We start from the raw sequence: 16,996 nt of genomic DNA on the forward strand, positions 1-16,996 counted from the left end.
TATATGCAAGCTTTCAGAGCACAGAGGCTCCTTCTTCAGGCTTTACAAATGAATGACTTAGAAAAAAGCACAACATTTAGATGTTACACAAAGACAATTAGTACATGAAGTGATACATCATTAAGATAAGCCGGGGCAATAAAACTGGGGTTATAGGGGTGATGACTTAGGAGTTTAGGCATCTGGAGTCAGTCTGATGGGGGACGTGACGTGTGTCCATGTAGTGGCTCATAAATCCTGGTGTTCGATTGAGGCCTTGTGTCAATGACTGGAATTTTATCATCATCTTGAATTCCCAAATTTTTCTTTCTCTGTTGTTTTTAAAATGACCCTTCAGAATGAGTACCTTTAAAATTGGAGAAACAATACAAAAACTACAAACCAGGATGAATCTTCACAGACATACAATAAAACAGGAGGTGGATACACCCGTGGGAAAACACTTCTCTGGACCTGATCACAATTTGGCAGATTTAAAGGTACTCATTCTGAAGGGTCATTTTAAAAACAACAGAGAAAGAGAAAAATTTGGGAATTCAAGATGATGATAAAATTCCAGTCATTGACACAAGGCCTCAATCTAACACCAGGATTTATGAGCCACTACATGGACCCACGTCACGTCCTCCATCAGACTGACTCCAGATGCCTTAACTCCTAAGTCATCACCCCTATAACCTCAGTTTTATTGCCCCGGCTTATCTTAATGATGTATCACCTCATGTACTAATTGTCTTTGTGTAACATCTAAATGTTGTGCTTTTTTCTAAGTCATTCATTTGTAAAGCCTTAAGAAGGAGCCTCTGTGCTCTGAAAGCTTGCATATAGAACTTTTATGGTTAGCCAATAAAGGTATCATACCTATTATACTTTTGTCATTTTACCTCTGACATAAAGTACAATGTGTCACGAGAAAACAATCTCAGAATCGCTTGGATAGGTAAAAGCATTCCACAATTATTACCACATAAAGTGACACATGTCAGATTTGAAAAATTAGGCACTGTCAAAAGTTAAAATCTCAGCGGTCTGCCAATTATTTGTTACAGTGCGATAGCTTAGGAGAACTTACATCTTACATTTTGCAGTGCGCGGCCAGCACTGCAGGCAATTAATCCAATGATATTTATGATGATCGTACTCCTCGAGGGGAGTATGAATATTTAAAGGAATCCTGTCATCAACATCTTACCTGTTAAACTCGCCTGACCCCTCAATGGCCGCAGCTGTCAAGAGTTCGTTCCTGTTCTCTTCTTTCCTGAAGTCCTCCTCTGTCTGTAAATATCGTCGTTTAAACTCTTCCCGCCTTTTATGGTAATTATTTTTCCCTCTGGGATGCAGCTTCTTAACCCCGCCCACCGTTGCCACCTGTCTGGCCCTGACTGGCTAAGGAGCTGTCAATCAAAAAGAAGGAGGTGGAGTCCACTCTGAGATGCTGGAGGAATGAAAACCTGACTCTTTTCAGATGAAGATTTGACTCTTTTTCTGCTCATTTGCATACGGCGTGGGACCACTGAAAAACGGAATACTAAAGCTACAGAGCTTACTTAGAACATATTTATAGCTTAGATGACAATGATTTTTCACCCACTTTCACCAGGTATTGCTGGCTTTATAGCTAAAATGCTGGTGACAGGTTCCCTTTAATTACTTTCCACGCTGGTCGCGTGCCACAAAGGTAAGTTGCAAGTTCTCCTAAACGACTGCATTGTAATGAATAAGTGGCAGACTGCTGAAATCACTGTGTCTGTTACTACTTTATGCTGCCATCTGACAGGGCAGCATAAGAAATTGACAGATCTGCTGAGAGACCAAAAATGGCTTATTCAATAAAAAAAATTTTTTTATGTCACTATTCTTTCTTTTGAATTGATTTAGTCTTTTTACAATGTTTCATTAGTATTTTTATTTCATTCCCTTTTTGTAGGAGACATAAAACCAGAACCATTATCGCCTGCGTCTTCCAGCTGTTCTGCACAGTCCTCTTTGTCTGGTGACTCCCCATTCTCCTCTTCCCAATACGTACCGGTAAGGAATGTGCTTCCAGTTTTATATGGTCATACAGAGGTTTCTACTTTTTTTTTTATTTTTTTAAATACCCCCCCCCCCCCCTTCAAAGCTTATAACCCATGTTAGGTTGAGCCACCTGAGGCAAAGTGCCCAGTAAAGGCACAGAAAGGCAACCGTTATAAGGACAGAGCGTGCCGAGGTACAAAAAAGAAAACGGAACTGAAATCAGTTTCTTAACAAAACCAGCATGCAAGCAGAAAATGTTATCCTCTTCATGTAGCTGCCACACAGTCGGGAGTAGGATGTTGAAAGGAACTTGCTAAAAGTTTGTCTTGAGGCTCCTGGAAAAGGGGTTTCTACTCCTTTAAAAAGTCAGGGAGGGATTTTTATACTTCGATGTTGAGGTTTCTAATGAAAGTTTTGTTTCCAATCCATTCACAACAGGAAGACGTTGATATTTCCTCCAGTTCTCAGATGTCTCCTGTTTCATTATACTCTGAAGCAAAAAGAAGTCCTAAAACCACAGATCAACCAGAAGAGAAGCCAACAATGCCACTTAACACGGGTATGTACCGTTACATGACTGTGGTGAGCAATAAGTAAATGTTTTATTCTATAACTGATGTTAAAATTAGCCTTTTAAGCATACGTGTAGAAAAGCTCACCCCCATCAATGATGCCTTCAGTAGGGCAGCACCCTCTAAAGTGTTTCATTATCCTATCCCTATGCGCACAATAGTAGACTGTCCATAATAGTATTTTTCTAGTGGGGAAAATAGGAGCCTCATAGTTCTTTTTCATGTCCTACTCTAAAGCTGGCTGTGCATTGAAGAATTGGCCTTAGAATAATTTTAATCAAAAACCTTTAGCGGTAAATAATTTGGATTTCAGATTTGTCAGACTGTTACCCATGTTCATTTTTAAAAAGAGCCATAAATCTAAAGTATGAATGTAATTAAATGTTATGTTTTGTTTGTATGCAGCCTTTACAATCCTAATATTCTCTTTTTAAAAAAAAATGCTCTAGTCTCCTGAGTGGATAGTCATTATATGCCTCCAGTGGTGTATATCGAGTACAGCTTTAGGCCTTATTCACACGGACGTGTCTGTTTTGCGCGAGCAAAAAACACTGCGTTTTGCGCGCGCAAAAGGTCCGTGTGTCATCAGCATATGGTGCGCGGCTGCGTGATTTTCGCACAGCCAGCATCATAATGACACTCTGGTTTTATGTTTACCAACAGAAAAGCACGTGTTGCTTTTCTGTTTGCATTCATTGTTTTTACTGCTGTTGCGCGAATCACGCGCGGCACCGGGAAATGCTTCCGTGTGCCGAGCGGGATTTGCACGCATTGACTTCAATGGGTGCATGCAGCGCAAAACCTGGCTAAATATAGGACATGTCGCTGCGTGAAATTCACTGACAGTCTGAACGGCCCAATTCAGTAACATAGGTCCGTGCGACGCGCGGGATTTCCACGTGCGTAGCACGGATGTATTATACGTTCATGTGAATAAGGCCTTAGAATGGATAAAATGGAAAGCGCTCCATAGTGCAATATGAAAGACAAATGTGAATAATCCATTGAGCGGAGAGAGAGCTTCACTCACCAAACAGAGTTTGCAAAGAACAGGCACAACTATGGGATGCACGTGCAGATGTAATATTGTCCCTCCATTTAGTGTGGCTACTGATCCAACTGCAGACCTCGAATCAAGACCAATGCAAAAGACAATCAAAAAAAGCGAAAAGATGCAGGATCCAATGGGCGCCACCAAATGTATAAAACAGACTGGAGGAGTAATACAGTTGAAAAATACATTTAATTCAGGTAGTACGCGTTTCGAGGTTGTTCTGACATCTTCATCAGGTACGTACAGGTTCTCACAGACCCAGAATTTAACCAGTTAGTGACCGCCAATACGCCTTTTCACGGCGGCCACTAATGGGCTTTATTCTGATGCATAATCCTTTTTACGGCACTGCATCAGGATAAATAAACAGAGCAGGGAGCTGTCAAATCTCCCTGCTCTCAGCTGCCAGAGGTAGCTGAGGGCTGTGGGCGTCGCTGCTCGAACGTATGAGATCGATATAAGTATCGATCTCACCCGTTTAACCCCTCAGATGCGGTGCTCAATAGCGGGCACCGCATCAGAGTTGTTTTGGAGAGTGGGAGGGAGCTCCCTCTCATCCACTGACACCCGGCGATAAGATCACCGAGTGTCTGTGTCTCCAATGGCAGCTGGGGGCCTAATAAAGGCCCCCCAGGTCTGCCTGTAGTGAATGCCTGCTAGGTCATGCCAGAGGCATGTCATAGCAGATGCCTGTCCGTTTTAAACAGACGGGCAGTAATACACTGCAATACAAAAGTATTTCAGTGTATTATAATAGCGATCGGATGATCGCATATTAAAGTCCCCTAGTGGGACTAGTAAAAAAGTTAAAAAAAAGTTTAATAAAGTTAATTTAAAAAAAATGAAAAACCCACTTTTTCCCCTTACAAACTTCTTTACTATTAAAATAAAGTGAAAAAGTTACGCATATTTGGTATCGCCGTGTCTGTAACGACCCCGACTATAAATCTATTACATTATTTAACTCGCACGGTGAACGCCGTAAAAAATTAAACAAACTATGGAAAAAATGCTGTTTTCTGTGAATCCTGACTTAAAAAAAATGTGATCAAAAGTGATCAAAAAGTCGCACCTACTCCAAAATGGTACCAAAAAAAACAACGTCGTCCCGCATAAAAAAAGCCCTCATACAACTGAATCGGCGGAACAATAAAAAAAATTATGGCTCTTCAAATATGAAGACACAAAAACAAATAATTTTGAAAAAGAAGAGTTTTTATTGTGTAAAAGTAGTAAAACATACAAAAACTATACTAATTTGGTATTGTTGCATCGTAACAACCCGCTGAATAAAGTTATTGTGTTATTTATACCACACGATAAACGGCGTAGATTTAGGACGCGAAAAAGAGTGGCGCAATTTCAGGTTTTTTTTCTATTCCCCCCCCCCCCCCCCCAAAAAAGTTAATAAAAGGTAATCAATAAATAATATGTACCTCAAAATGGTGCTATTAAAAATTACAACATGTCCCGCAAAAAACAAGACCTTTTATACAGCCATGTCGACGCAAAAATAAAAAAAGTTATAGCTCTTGGAATGCGACGATGGAAAAACGTAAAAAATGGGCTGGTCATTAAGGGGTTAAGCAGCAGTCACGCCCACCTTCCAAAAATGGAAGGGACGTGACGATGTCAAACTAAAGATACAAATACAAAGTGACAAAATAAAAACATCCATTTATCCAAAATATTATATAGTGTTGGTCAAACGAAAAAAAGTAATTCGCCAACAGATTTCTCTTAAAAAACAAAAAATAAAAAACAAAAACAATATCCAAATATTTGCATCAGCACTGCTCTTAGAATTCCCACAATCAATGCGTTCAAAATACATGGAAAATAAATGTATCAGAAATTACAGGGTCTCCCAACCTTAGGGTATGTGCACACGATGAGAGGCTTTTACGACTGAAATGACAGACTGTTTTCAGGAGAAAACAGCTGCCTCGTTTCAGCCGTAATTCCTCCTCCTCGTATTATGCGAGGCTTCTCTGACAGCCGTAAATTTTGAGCTGTGCTTCATTGAGTTCAATGAAGAACGGCTCAAATTTCGTCTGAAAGAAGTGTCCTGCATATAATGTATATAATGTATATAAGTGTCCTGCACTTCTTTTGACGAGGCTGTATTTTTACGCGTCGTCGTTTGACAGCTGTCAAACGACGACGCGTAAATGACAGGTTGTCTGCACAAGTACGTCGGCAAACCCATTCAAATGAATGGGCAGATGTTTGCCGACGTATTGTAGCCCTATTTTTAGACGTAAAACGAGGCATTATACGCCTCGTTTACGCCTGAAAATAGGTCGTGTGAACCCAGCCTAAAACCTATAGTGGCAAAAACAATAATAGTGAAGACTATGATATTTAGTGGTGTAGCCGGGTGCATGCTGGTGTGTGCAGGTCACACATCAGAAACACGCAATGTCCAGCTGAAGGTAGGGAGCCACCATCAAACACATACGCATGGGCATAGCACAACAAAACATAAGCAAATAGATTCAAGAAATCGCATAGCAAAAAACTATATGTAAATTATGAAAAAAAAAAAAATATATATATATATGCAACTGATCTAATTCATGTCTTATTTGCATGAAACATGACACAAAATACATGCAGTTGATGTAAATCCTATGTCTTATTTGCATAATTATAGTTACATAAGGTCTCTTGCACACGACTACTGTGACACTCGGGCCGTTTTTGACGGCATCTAAGTGGCACCCAATAGTCTTTACGGACCCATTCACTTTAGCAGGTGAATCGGGTCTGTGAAAAATGGTCCGAGTCTCCGATCCGAGGAAAGATAGAGCATGTCCTACCTTTCCTCGGATCACTGACGGGACTCGGACGTCGCACACGGTCGTGTACATGAGGCGTAAATGTATTAAAGTGCAAGCCTAATAAATTGCATAAATTTCTACCTCCAAGGTACATGTAAGGACTATACAGCCTGAAAACAAATTCAACATACATACCTCATTTAAATGGCAACACCAAGAACGGCAAGCCGTAAGGTTATGCAAATCGATAAAGTTGCTGGCGTCGCCAAGATCTGCAAATGATCACATTTTCAATCACCTAGCTCCAATCTGTGGCATCGGGGAGGGGCAGAAAAGCCAGATTGAAAGCAAAGATTTTTAGCCACATGAAACCTCAAAAATCCGATCAAGTGGTGTGGGGTGATTGTGCGATGCCTCCTGTTCGCACAACATTGGTCTACGAGCCAGACGTCCAGCTACAGATGTTCCATTGACCACACGCCACCGCTCTCTAAGGCTATCGTGGTGCACAGCAAGACGGCATTGGACATCTATCCACTTCGGGGAGGAGTCCCGCTTTTGTCTCGGACGCAATGATACTCGAAGATTAGTCTTTCACCCTCAATTATTCTGAAACATCAATAGAATTTTTGGATTTAGACGTTAGAGAAGATATGGATGGGATTATTAGTACCAAGACCCATTTTAAAGGGCTAGATATAAATAGTTATTTTAATAGTAGTCCTCACCTTAAATTGTTGGAAAAAAAAAATGTGCTGTATGGGGAGTTTAGTAGAATAAGGAAGAACGGCACGAGGGATGAGGATTTTGTAGAACAGTCAAAATTAAGGAGACGCTTCATGTACAAGTGCTATTCAAGTAGTTTAGAAGTAGGAAAACGGAACCACCGGCGCTGCTTGGATCTTTAGTCGATACAAAATACACAACCAGCGTGATGGGTTAAGTGTATAGAGTTTAATGTTGATAGGCTACGCGTTTCGACGTCGAACTGACGTCTTCCTCAGGCCAATACAGACTGTGCGGTTCCTGCCTTATTTAAGCATCAGGGCCAGGAAAAAGACCGCCAGTTGTTATAGGTCAAAGGTCACATGAGATACAGAAAAAAACCACACAGAAGGAAGAAGCAGCATTAAAAGCAATTACAAGTATCATTATACGATAAGAATCAACGGGATTAACAACATGTTTAGAAACTGTTTTAAAACTCTCAGTTCTACTGACAGATCGGTACCGTATTTTCAAAGAGAAATTTATATAACAGCAAAAACCTTTATTTATGTATAGGACTGTGGGTGAATAAACGATAATATATTAAATATTTACTTATGTCTGAGTTTTTATGTGTTTTAACTAATATTAACGGAAGAACCAAATGAAGCCCAAGAAGTGCTGAGTCATAGCGTCCTTGGTTACTAGGAGTAAGAGAAGACTACGGGGAGCTGTAGGGGAACAAAAGGGTTTCAATGAACCGCATATTTGGACCGCACGGGTATACAATAATGGTTGAGAGCGTCCTTGGTTACCGGTTGTCACGAACACAAAGATGTCAAGGGGGAAAGAAAGGCTTATGCTGGATCGCACAGTAAGCTGCATCAGGTCGCGGGACTCCGCGCTAGGAACCTTGAAAGAGGCACCTGCAACGGAGCTGGTGAGTGGCAGGACGTCATGTTAGTGGGATATTGGTTATTAGTGATTACTATGGATCTCTTTCATTAATATCCGATTAGGTAAATGGTTATTATTTAAAAACCATCTACAAGGTTAAAACGGTGGCAAATATGTCTGAATTGGTATCGATTAAATTGATTTTGTATGTCGATATCATATATGTTTATAGAAGTTTGTAGATGGACCGACAAATTCTTTTTATAAAAATAGAATAAATTAAAACAAAATAACCTTTTAAGAGAATTTGTACATACACTGAGGAACGGGGGTCAATCTCATTAATATTATGGACTAGTGTTATTCCAATCATAGAGGTCAAAGGTAGAAAGTTAAAAACCTCTTAAAGTTGCGGTAATGTTTGCTGGTTGGTTTTTTATTATTATTTATTTTTATTTTTATTCTAAAGATGACTCAGTAAGGTCATTCAGACCATTTGGATGTAGGGTTTCCAATTTAAAAATCCAATAATTCTCCCTTTGCTTTAGCTTGACAAATCTATTTGGTAGGTCCACTGATATTTGTTCGATTGGGGTGACCTTAATCTCGGAAAAATTGCACTTATGTTTATACAAACAGTGACGGGACACACTTTGTTTTAAAAAACCCCTCGTGACATTAAACCTGTGGTTATTAATTCGGTTCCTTAGGGTTTGCGTGGTTCGGCCCACATATTGCAGATTGCAAGTGCACTGCAGTAGATAAATGACATAGGAGCTACCGCAATTTAAAAAATCTTTAATCATAAATTTTTCCCCTGTTTTTATGGAGTGATAATCCCTGCAATTGTTTGAGATGTTATTACAACATAGGCATCTGTTTTGGCCGCATCTAAAGGAACCTTTAAGATTTGGGAGTAAACCGTGATTTATTATTTTGACATTCCGTAGTTTGCTCGGGGCTATTAGGTTTTTTATTGTTTTAGCCCGTCTATATGTAATAATAGGTTTCTCTGGTATTAGGGGTTTTAAAAGAGGGTCGTTTGTTAAGATATGCCAATGTTTTTTAAAAAAGGTGGCTATGGTCTTACTCTCTTTATTGAATGTGGTTATAAAATTGGTTTTAGCCCTCTCACTACTTGATTTTGGCTTAGTATTTGTAAGTTTCAATTCGATACATTCTTTTTGTGTTAGACTTTGGGCTTTTAGTTCGGCACCTTTGATGAGGCTTTTTGGAAAACCTTTTTCATGGAATCTCTGCTTTAAAATCCCACATTCCTGGTTAAAGGTTAGATTGTCTGAGCAGTTCTTTCTAATTCTTCTATATTGTCCGAACGGGATATTTTTGAGCCACGGGGGGTAATGGGCACTTTTAAAATCGAGATAACTGTTCACGTCCACCATTTTGAAATGGGTTTTGGTTGTAAAAAGGCCATTTTCCTTACCAATTGTCAGATCTAAAAAGTCAATGTTTGTGTCTGAGAATTTATGAGTGAATGAAAGGCCAAAAATGTTATTATTTAAAACCTCCATAAAATCATTGGCTGTACTGACGTCGCCGTTCCATATAAAAAACAGGTCATCAATGAATCGCTTATAAAATAAAATTCTGTCTCTAAAAGCATGCTTACTTAGAATGAGGGCTTCCTCGAAAGCCCCCATATACAAGTTTGCATAAGAGGGTGCGAATCTTGTCCCCATTGCACATCCCTTTATTTGTTTGTAAAATTTTCCATCAGAAATAAAAGTATTATGGGTTAATATAAAATCTACGCATTCTATGATAAAATTAATTTGTGTGTTGGGATACCGTAGATCAGTTGCAAGGTAGTCAAGGGTGACTTGTGTACCCTGTGTGTGTGGGATATTAGTGTATAAAGACGATACGTCCGCCGTAAGAAAGTTGATATTAGAAATATCGCAGGTTGACTGTAATTGGAAGAGATCTCTTATGAGATGTGTTGAATCTTTCAAAAAGGATGGCAATTTGGAAACTAGGGGTTGGAGGTGGATGTCTACGAAATGTGATAGGTTACTTGTCAAGGAACCTATTCCTGAAATTATTGGTCGGCCGGGCGGATTGTGAAGAGATTTATGGATTTTGGGGAGATGATACATGAATGGGATGGATGGAAACGGAACGGTCAGAAACATTTTTTCTTTTTTGCATATCAAGTTTTCGGTGAATGCAGTTTCGATCAAGGCTTTATATTCTATTTCAAATTCAGGGATTGGATTGTGTTTCAGTTCCTCGTAATATAAAGTGTCTGATATTAATCTCTGTGCTTCCTTCAAATAATCGGATCGGTCTTGTATGACAATGCCTCCCCCTTTGTCTGCGGACCTAATTACTATGTCATGGTTGTTCTGTAGATTTTTTAGAGCTCTACGTTGGGAAAAGGATAGGTTGTCCCTTATAGTGCTAGTCTGTTGGATGGTTTTTAAATCAGAGCTTACCAGGTTTAGATTAAATTTGTCCCGAATATAGACGAAATTAGCCTATTATCTAAGGGACTGTCCTTTTGTCCCACCTCATCACACGACAGTTTTGATCTATTCATGGATCTAAATAAATTCATGAGGAAAATAACCCTACTACGTCATTTTGCCATCACCCCATCAGTAACTGTACCAGATCAAATTATATCAGATGTTGTTGCACCAGTTACAACTGATCTTCGTCCTAAATCTTCCTTCTATCCCCTCCATCATAGGGGTCCAGCCATAGAAACCTTCTCCAACCTGGTAAGCTCTGATTTAAAAACCATCCAACAGACTAGCACTATAAGGGACAACCTATCCTTTTCCCAACGTAGAGCTCTAAAAAATCTACAGAACAACCATGACATAGTAATTAGGTCCGCAGACAAAGGGGGAGGCATTGTCATACAAGACCGATCCGATTATTTGAAGGAAGCACAGAGATTAATATCAGACACTTTATATTACGAGGAACTGAAACACAATCCAATCCCTGAATTTGAAATAGAATATAAAGCCTTGATCGAAACTGCATTCACCGAAAACTTGATATGCAAAAAAGAAAAAATGTTTCTGACCGTTCCGTTTCCATCCATCCCATTCATGTATCATCTCCCCAAAATCCATAAATCTCTTCACAATCCGCCCGGCCGACCAATAATTTCAGGAATAGGTTCCTTGACAAGTAACCTATCACATTTCGTAGACATCCACCTCCAACCCCTAGTTTCCAAATTGCCATCCTTTTTGAAAGATTCAACACATCTCATAAGAGATCTCTTCCAATTACAGTCAACCTGCGATATTTCTAATATCAACTTTCTTACGGCGGACGTATCGTCTTTATACACTAATATCCCACACACACAGGGTACACAAGTCACCCTTGACTACCTTGCAACTGATCTACGGTATCCCAACACACAAATTAATTTTATCATAGAATGCGTAGATTTTATATTAACCCATAATACTTTTATTTCTGATGGAAAATTTTACAAACAAATAAAGGGATGTGCAATGGGGACAAGATTCGCACCCTCTTATGCAAACTTGTATATGGGGGCTTTCGAGGAAGCCCTCATTCTAAGTAAGCATGCTTTTAGAGACAGAATTTAATTTTATAAGCGATTCATTGATGACCTGTTTTTTATATGGAACGGCGACGTCAGTACAGCCAATGATTTTATGGAGGTTTTAAATAATAACATTTTTGGCCTTTCATTCACTCATAAATTCTCAGACACAAACATTGACTTTTTAGATCTGACAATTGGTAAGGAAAATGGCCTTTTTACAACCAAAACCCATTTCAAAATGGTGGACGTGAACAGTTATCTCGATTTTAAAAGTGCCCATTACCCCCCGTGGCTCAAAAATATCCCGTTCGGACAATATAGAAGAATTAGAAAGAACTGCTCAGACAATCTAACCTTTAACCAGGAATGTGGGATTTTAAAGCAGAGATTCCATGAAAAAGGTTTTCCAAAAAGCCTCATCAAAGGTGCCGAACTAAAAGCCCAAAGTCTAACACAAAAAGAATGTATCGAATTGAAACTTACAAATACTAAGCCAAAATCAAGTAGTGAGAGGGCTAAAACCAATTTTATAACCACATTCAATAAAGAGAGTAAGACCATAGCCAACTTTTTTAAAAAACATTGGCATATCTTAACAAACGACCCTCTTTTAAAACCCCTAATACCAGAGAAACCTATTATTACATATAGACGGGCTAAAACAATAAAAAACCTAATAGCCCCGAGCAAACTACGGAATGTCAAAATAATAAATCACGGTTTACTCCCAAATCTTAAAGGTTCCTTTAGATGCGGCCAAAACAGATGCCTATGTTGTAATAACATCTCAAACAATTGCAGGGATTATCACTCCATAAAAACAGGGGAAAAATTTATGATTAAAGATTTTTTAAATTGCGGTAGCTCCTATGTCATTTATCTACTGCAGTGCACTTGCAATCTGCAATATGTGGGCCGAACCACGCAAACCCTAAGGAACCGAATTAATAACCACAGGTTTAATGTCACGAGGGGTTTTGTAAAACAAAGTGTGTCCCGTCACTGTTTGTATAAACATAAGTGCAATTTTTCCGAGATTAAGGTCACCCCAATCGAACAAATATCAGTGGACCTACCAAATAGATTTGTCAAGCTAAAGCAAAGGGAGAATTATTGGATTTTTAAATTGGAAACCCTACATCCAAATGGTCTGAATGACCTTACTGAGTCATCTTTAGAATAAAAATAAATAATAATAAAAAACCAACCAGCAAACATTACCGCAACTTTAAGAGGTTTTTAACTTTCTACCTTTGACCTCTATGATTGGAATAACACTAGTCCATAATATTAATGAGATTGACCCCCGTTCCTCAGTGTATGTACAAATTCTCTTAAAAGGTTATTTTGTTTTAATTTATTCTATTTTTATAAAAAGAATTTGTCGGTCCATCTACAAACTTCTATAAACATATATGATATCGACATACAAAATCAATTTAATCGATACCAATTCAGACATATTTGCCACCGTTTTAACCTTGTAGATGGTTTTTAAATAATAACCATTTACCTAATCGGATATTAATGAAAGAGATCCATAGTAATCACTAATAACCAATATCCCACTAACATGACGTCCTGCCACTCACCAGCTCCGTTGCAGGTGCCTCTTTCAAGGTTCCTAGCGCGGAGTCCCGCGACCTGATGCAGCTTACTGTGCGATCCAGCATAAGCCTTTCTTTCCCCCTTGACATCTTTGTGTTCGTGACAACCGGTAACCAAGGACGCTCTCAACCATTATTGTATACCCGTGCGGTCCAAATATGCGGTTCATTGAAACCCTTTTGTTCCCCTACAGCTCCCCGTAGTCTTCTCTTACTCCTAGTAACCAAGGACGCTATGACTCAGCACTTCTTGGGCTTCATTTGGTTCTTCCGTTAATATTAGTTAAAACACATAAAAACTCAGACATAAGTAAATATTTAATATATTATCGTTTATTCACCCACAGTCCTATACATAAATAAAGGTTTTTGCTGTTATATAAATTTCTCTTTGAAAATACGGTACCGATCTGTCAGTAGAACTGAGAGTTTTAAAACAGTTTCTAAACATGTTGTTAATCCCGTTGATTCTTATCGTATAATGATACTTGTAATTGCTTTTAATGCTGCTTCTTCCTTCTGTGTGGTTTTTTTCTGTATCTCATGTGACCTTTGACCTATAACAACTGGCGGTCTTTTTCCTGGCCCTGATGCTTAAATAAGGCAGGAACCGCACAGTCTGTATTGGCCTGAGGAAGACGTCAGTTCGACGTCGAAACGCGTAGCCTATCAACATTAAACTCTATACACTTAACCCATCACGCTGGTTGTGTATTTTGTATCGACTAAAGATCCAAGCAGCGCCGGTGGTTCCGTTTTCCTACTTCTAAACTACTACAAACCGACAGCAAACCTCGTTTGGCTGTGTTGTGGACCTGGCTGCAGCTTCCTAAGTTTTGTCGACACCCATTTGGTGTCCATCACCCGAGGTGAGCGGAATTGTCTCATTGACCCAATTCTATTACCATTTGTCAGAATCTGATCTGCGGCGCCGTGTTTCTTTTTTCTACCTCATCTAGCAAGTGCTATTCAAGACAGATCTGGTCATCGGCCTATAATAGAAACTAAGAAATGATCACAGGAGGATTGTTTGAAAAGCGAAAAGGATAGAACCAGTGGGAGCAAAAAAACAAAGCACTGATCTCTACAGACCTACCTTTATAACTTCCAACGTTAGGGCTATTTTGAAGAAATTCTGGCCCATCGGATAAATAGATCCCCCACTGTAGGATATTCTGTTTGATCTACCAGGGGTGAGGAGTCTTCAAATATCCTAGCCCCTGGTCGTCTCCTAAAGTTGAGCCAAACTACTAGATGCAACAGTCCTAGGTATTTTTCCAAATTTTTTTGATCATTTTCGCTTATCATTTGAAAGTTTTTATTCTCATGACTGATCATCCCACAGCATAGGTATTTTTTTAAATCTAATGTTCTAGGTGAATCCTTCACCGTTTAGGGTTAACTAGAAGGCTATATACCCCTTTTGACTGCTAACTTGCTGCAGCGTTATATCACACCACAAAAGCCATTGAAATGTCGTTGAAGTCAAGATAAGGTATCTTGCCACTGTGTATTTAATGCGTTAAAAGCCGAGATAAAGACGGCTACATCTGTATCTGTGTGTTTTGTGTAACTTTCTAATTACTTTTTATTAAAAATATTGTATTACTTTTGAGATACAGCTGCTTTGTATTCTAGCGCTGATACCTGTATCGGACAGGTCAGCGGTACTGATGGGTTCGGTGACAGCAGGTCCTGCGTATCGCTGACCTGACAGATACAGGTTTCACCGCTGGATACCTTTTTATTGCTGTTCTAACTTTTTGTAGCGCACCTTCTGGAATGTGACTGTACGTTGCAGTATGTCAGTAGGACGATACAAACAAGAATGAGATCTCGGCCTAGGTGTACAGGGATCTACCGGAGTGATAAACCAAGGTCTCACAGTTCAAGGATTCTTTCCCTGTCAGTTTGCGACAAGTGGCGATAACTGGCACGTCGACGAACACGAGGCATCGCTCAATTATCCCACTACACTTGATCCGATTTTTGAGGTTTCATTTGGCTTTAAAAACATTGCTTTCAATCCGGTTTTTATGTCCCTCCCACTGATTGGAGCTACATAGGTACTTGAAAATGTGATTATTTGCAAATCTTAACGACACCTGCTACTTCCTCGATTTGCTTAACCTTACGGCTTGTCCTTCTTGATGTTGCGATTTCAATGTTGAGGTATGTACACAGTGGCGGATTAAGTAGACCATAGGCCCTGGGCTGTTACCCAAACTTGGGCCCCCCTTCTCCACTGCCGCGCCATAACTATTGTTAACACTACCTTTTTGTGCCACACGCAGCGCCCCCTGTAGGTGGAGCATCGCACGCAGCGCCCCCTGTAGGTACAGCAATCCACCCCAGCCCCTTATATATAGCGCCACACCGTAATCACCCCCTGTATATTGTCACATAGCCCTCCAAAACAAAAAAATATTGTATTTCCCTTGCCCCGCTCCGGTCGGGACACATGCGCAGACCAGAGTGACGCAGTGACGTCATCACACCGGCCTGCGCAGGGAGTCCTCCCAGCGCCTTATAGGCTGCAGGCCAAACGTGGCCTGCAGCCTATAGTATTCATTTGTATCTGCATCCTGAGGACACCGATACACGTGAATGTGGCTGTCGCTAGCACCGCGGCCCCCTCCGGTGCTAGCGACACCACTGGGTCTGAGCGGGCCTGTGCCGCCTGGCCCATAAATGTTATGGGCCGGGTGGCCATGGGCCCCCTGGGAGCCTCGGCCCGAACCGCCCTAACGATGATCCGCCACTGTATGTATATTGAATTTGTGTTCAGGCTCTATAGTCCTTACTTATACCTTGAAGGTAGGGGAAACGTATGCACTTAATTATATTTATGCAAATAAGACATATGAATTATATCAGATGCATATATATATATATATATATATATATATAATGTTTTTTCTGTCATGATTCACATAGTTTTTTTGCTGTGCGATCTCTTTGCGGCTATTTTCTTATGTTTTGTTGTGCTGTGCCCATGTAAATGTGTGTTATGGTGGCTCCCTACCTTCAGCTGGACTTTGTGTTTTACTACATAACATATTTATTTTGATGGGTGTTTTTATTTTGTGACGTTTTGTACTTGTATTTTTAGTTTGATATCGTCACGTCGCTACCATTTTTGGAAGGTGGGTATGACTGCTACTTATATTCTGGGTGTCTGAGAAAACCTGTATGTACCCAATGAAGATGTCAGAACGACCTCGAAACGCGTACTACGTGAATGAAGTGGTGGTCATCTTTTTCAAGTGTATTACTCCTGCAATCCATTTGGTGGCGCCCATTTGATAATTCATCTTTTTGCTTTCTTTGATGTTTTTTAGCGTTAAAATGAATCAGTCTGTGTCTGGCCGCTCTATTCACATAGATTTTGATGATCTTTAGTAGTCTTAATGCACTGCTTCCCCCACTACTGCCACTAGAGGGAAGTGGTAGACTGAAAGTAACGATGACCTACGTCGCCATGACTTCAGCTAGGATCCTAGGGAATAAGAGATGTCAATGCTGAATTTAGCGATTTAGCCCAGACATAATATCTGAAGCGATAGTCACACTGGTCAGTCAATTAAAATTTGCTAGAAGCGGATTTCAATCTGGTTGAGTTGATATGTTAATTCAGTGAAATGGCCAGTGAATTGCAAACCAGTTTGTATAAAAATGACACTCGAGCCAGGTGAAAACGTTTTCTCCTCTTTAGTCATGTTCATAGAAGTGGAGATATGTGAGATATACTAGTGATCAGGTATAAACAGGAGTAAATGTTTTCACCCGATTTCAGTGTC

At 39.9% G+C, this 16,996-nt stretch overlaps 1 protein-coding gene across 1 annotated transcript in view; it reads left to right on the top strand.

Annotated features, from left to right (window-relative positions):
* Window positions 1–16,996, top strand: part of ATF6 (activating transcription factor 6) — a 100,549-nt gene that overhangs the window by 19,443 nt on the left and 64,110 nt on the right. Inside the window, exons 4-5 of the mRNA XM_075832264.1 lie at window positions 1,928–2,028; window positions 2,455–2,575. Of these exons, the coding sequence (XP_075688379.1) occupies window positions 1,928–2,028; window positions 2,455–2,575 (222 nt within the window). The remainder of the gene's footprint in view (window positions 1–1,927; window positions 2,029–2,454; window positions 2,576–16,996) is intronic.

Source organism: Rhinoderma darwinii, chromosome 7, assembly GCF_050947455.1.
Source record: "Rhinoderma darwinii isolate aRhiDar2 chromosome 7, aRhiDar2.hap1, whole genome shotgun sequence".
Taxonomy (NCBI): domain Eukaryota; kingdom Metazoa; phylum Chordata; class Amphibia; order Anura; family Rhinodermatidae; genus Rhinoderma; species Rhinoderma darwinii.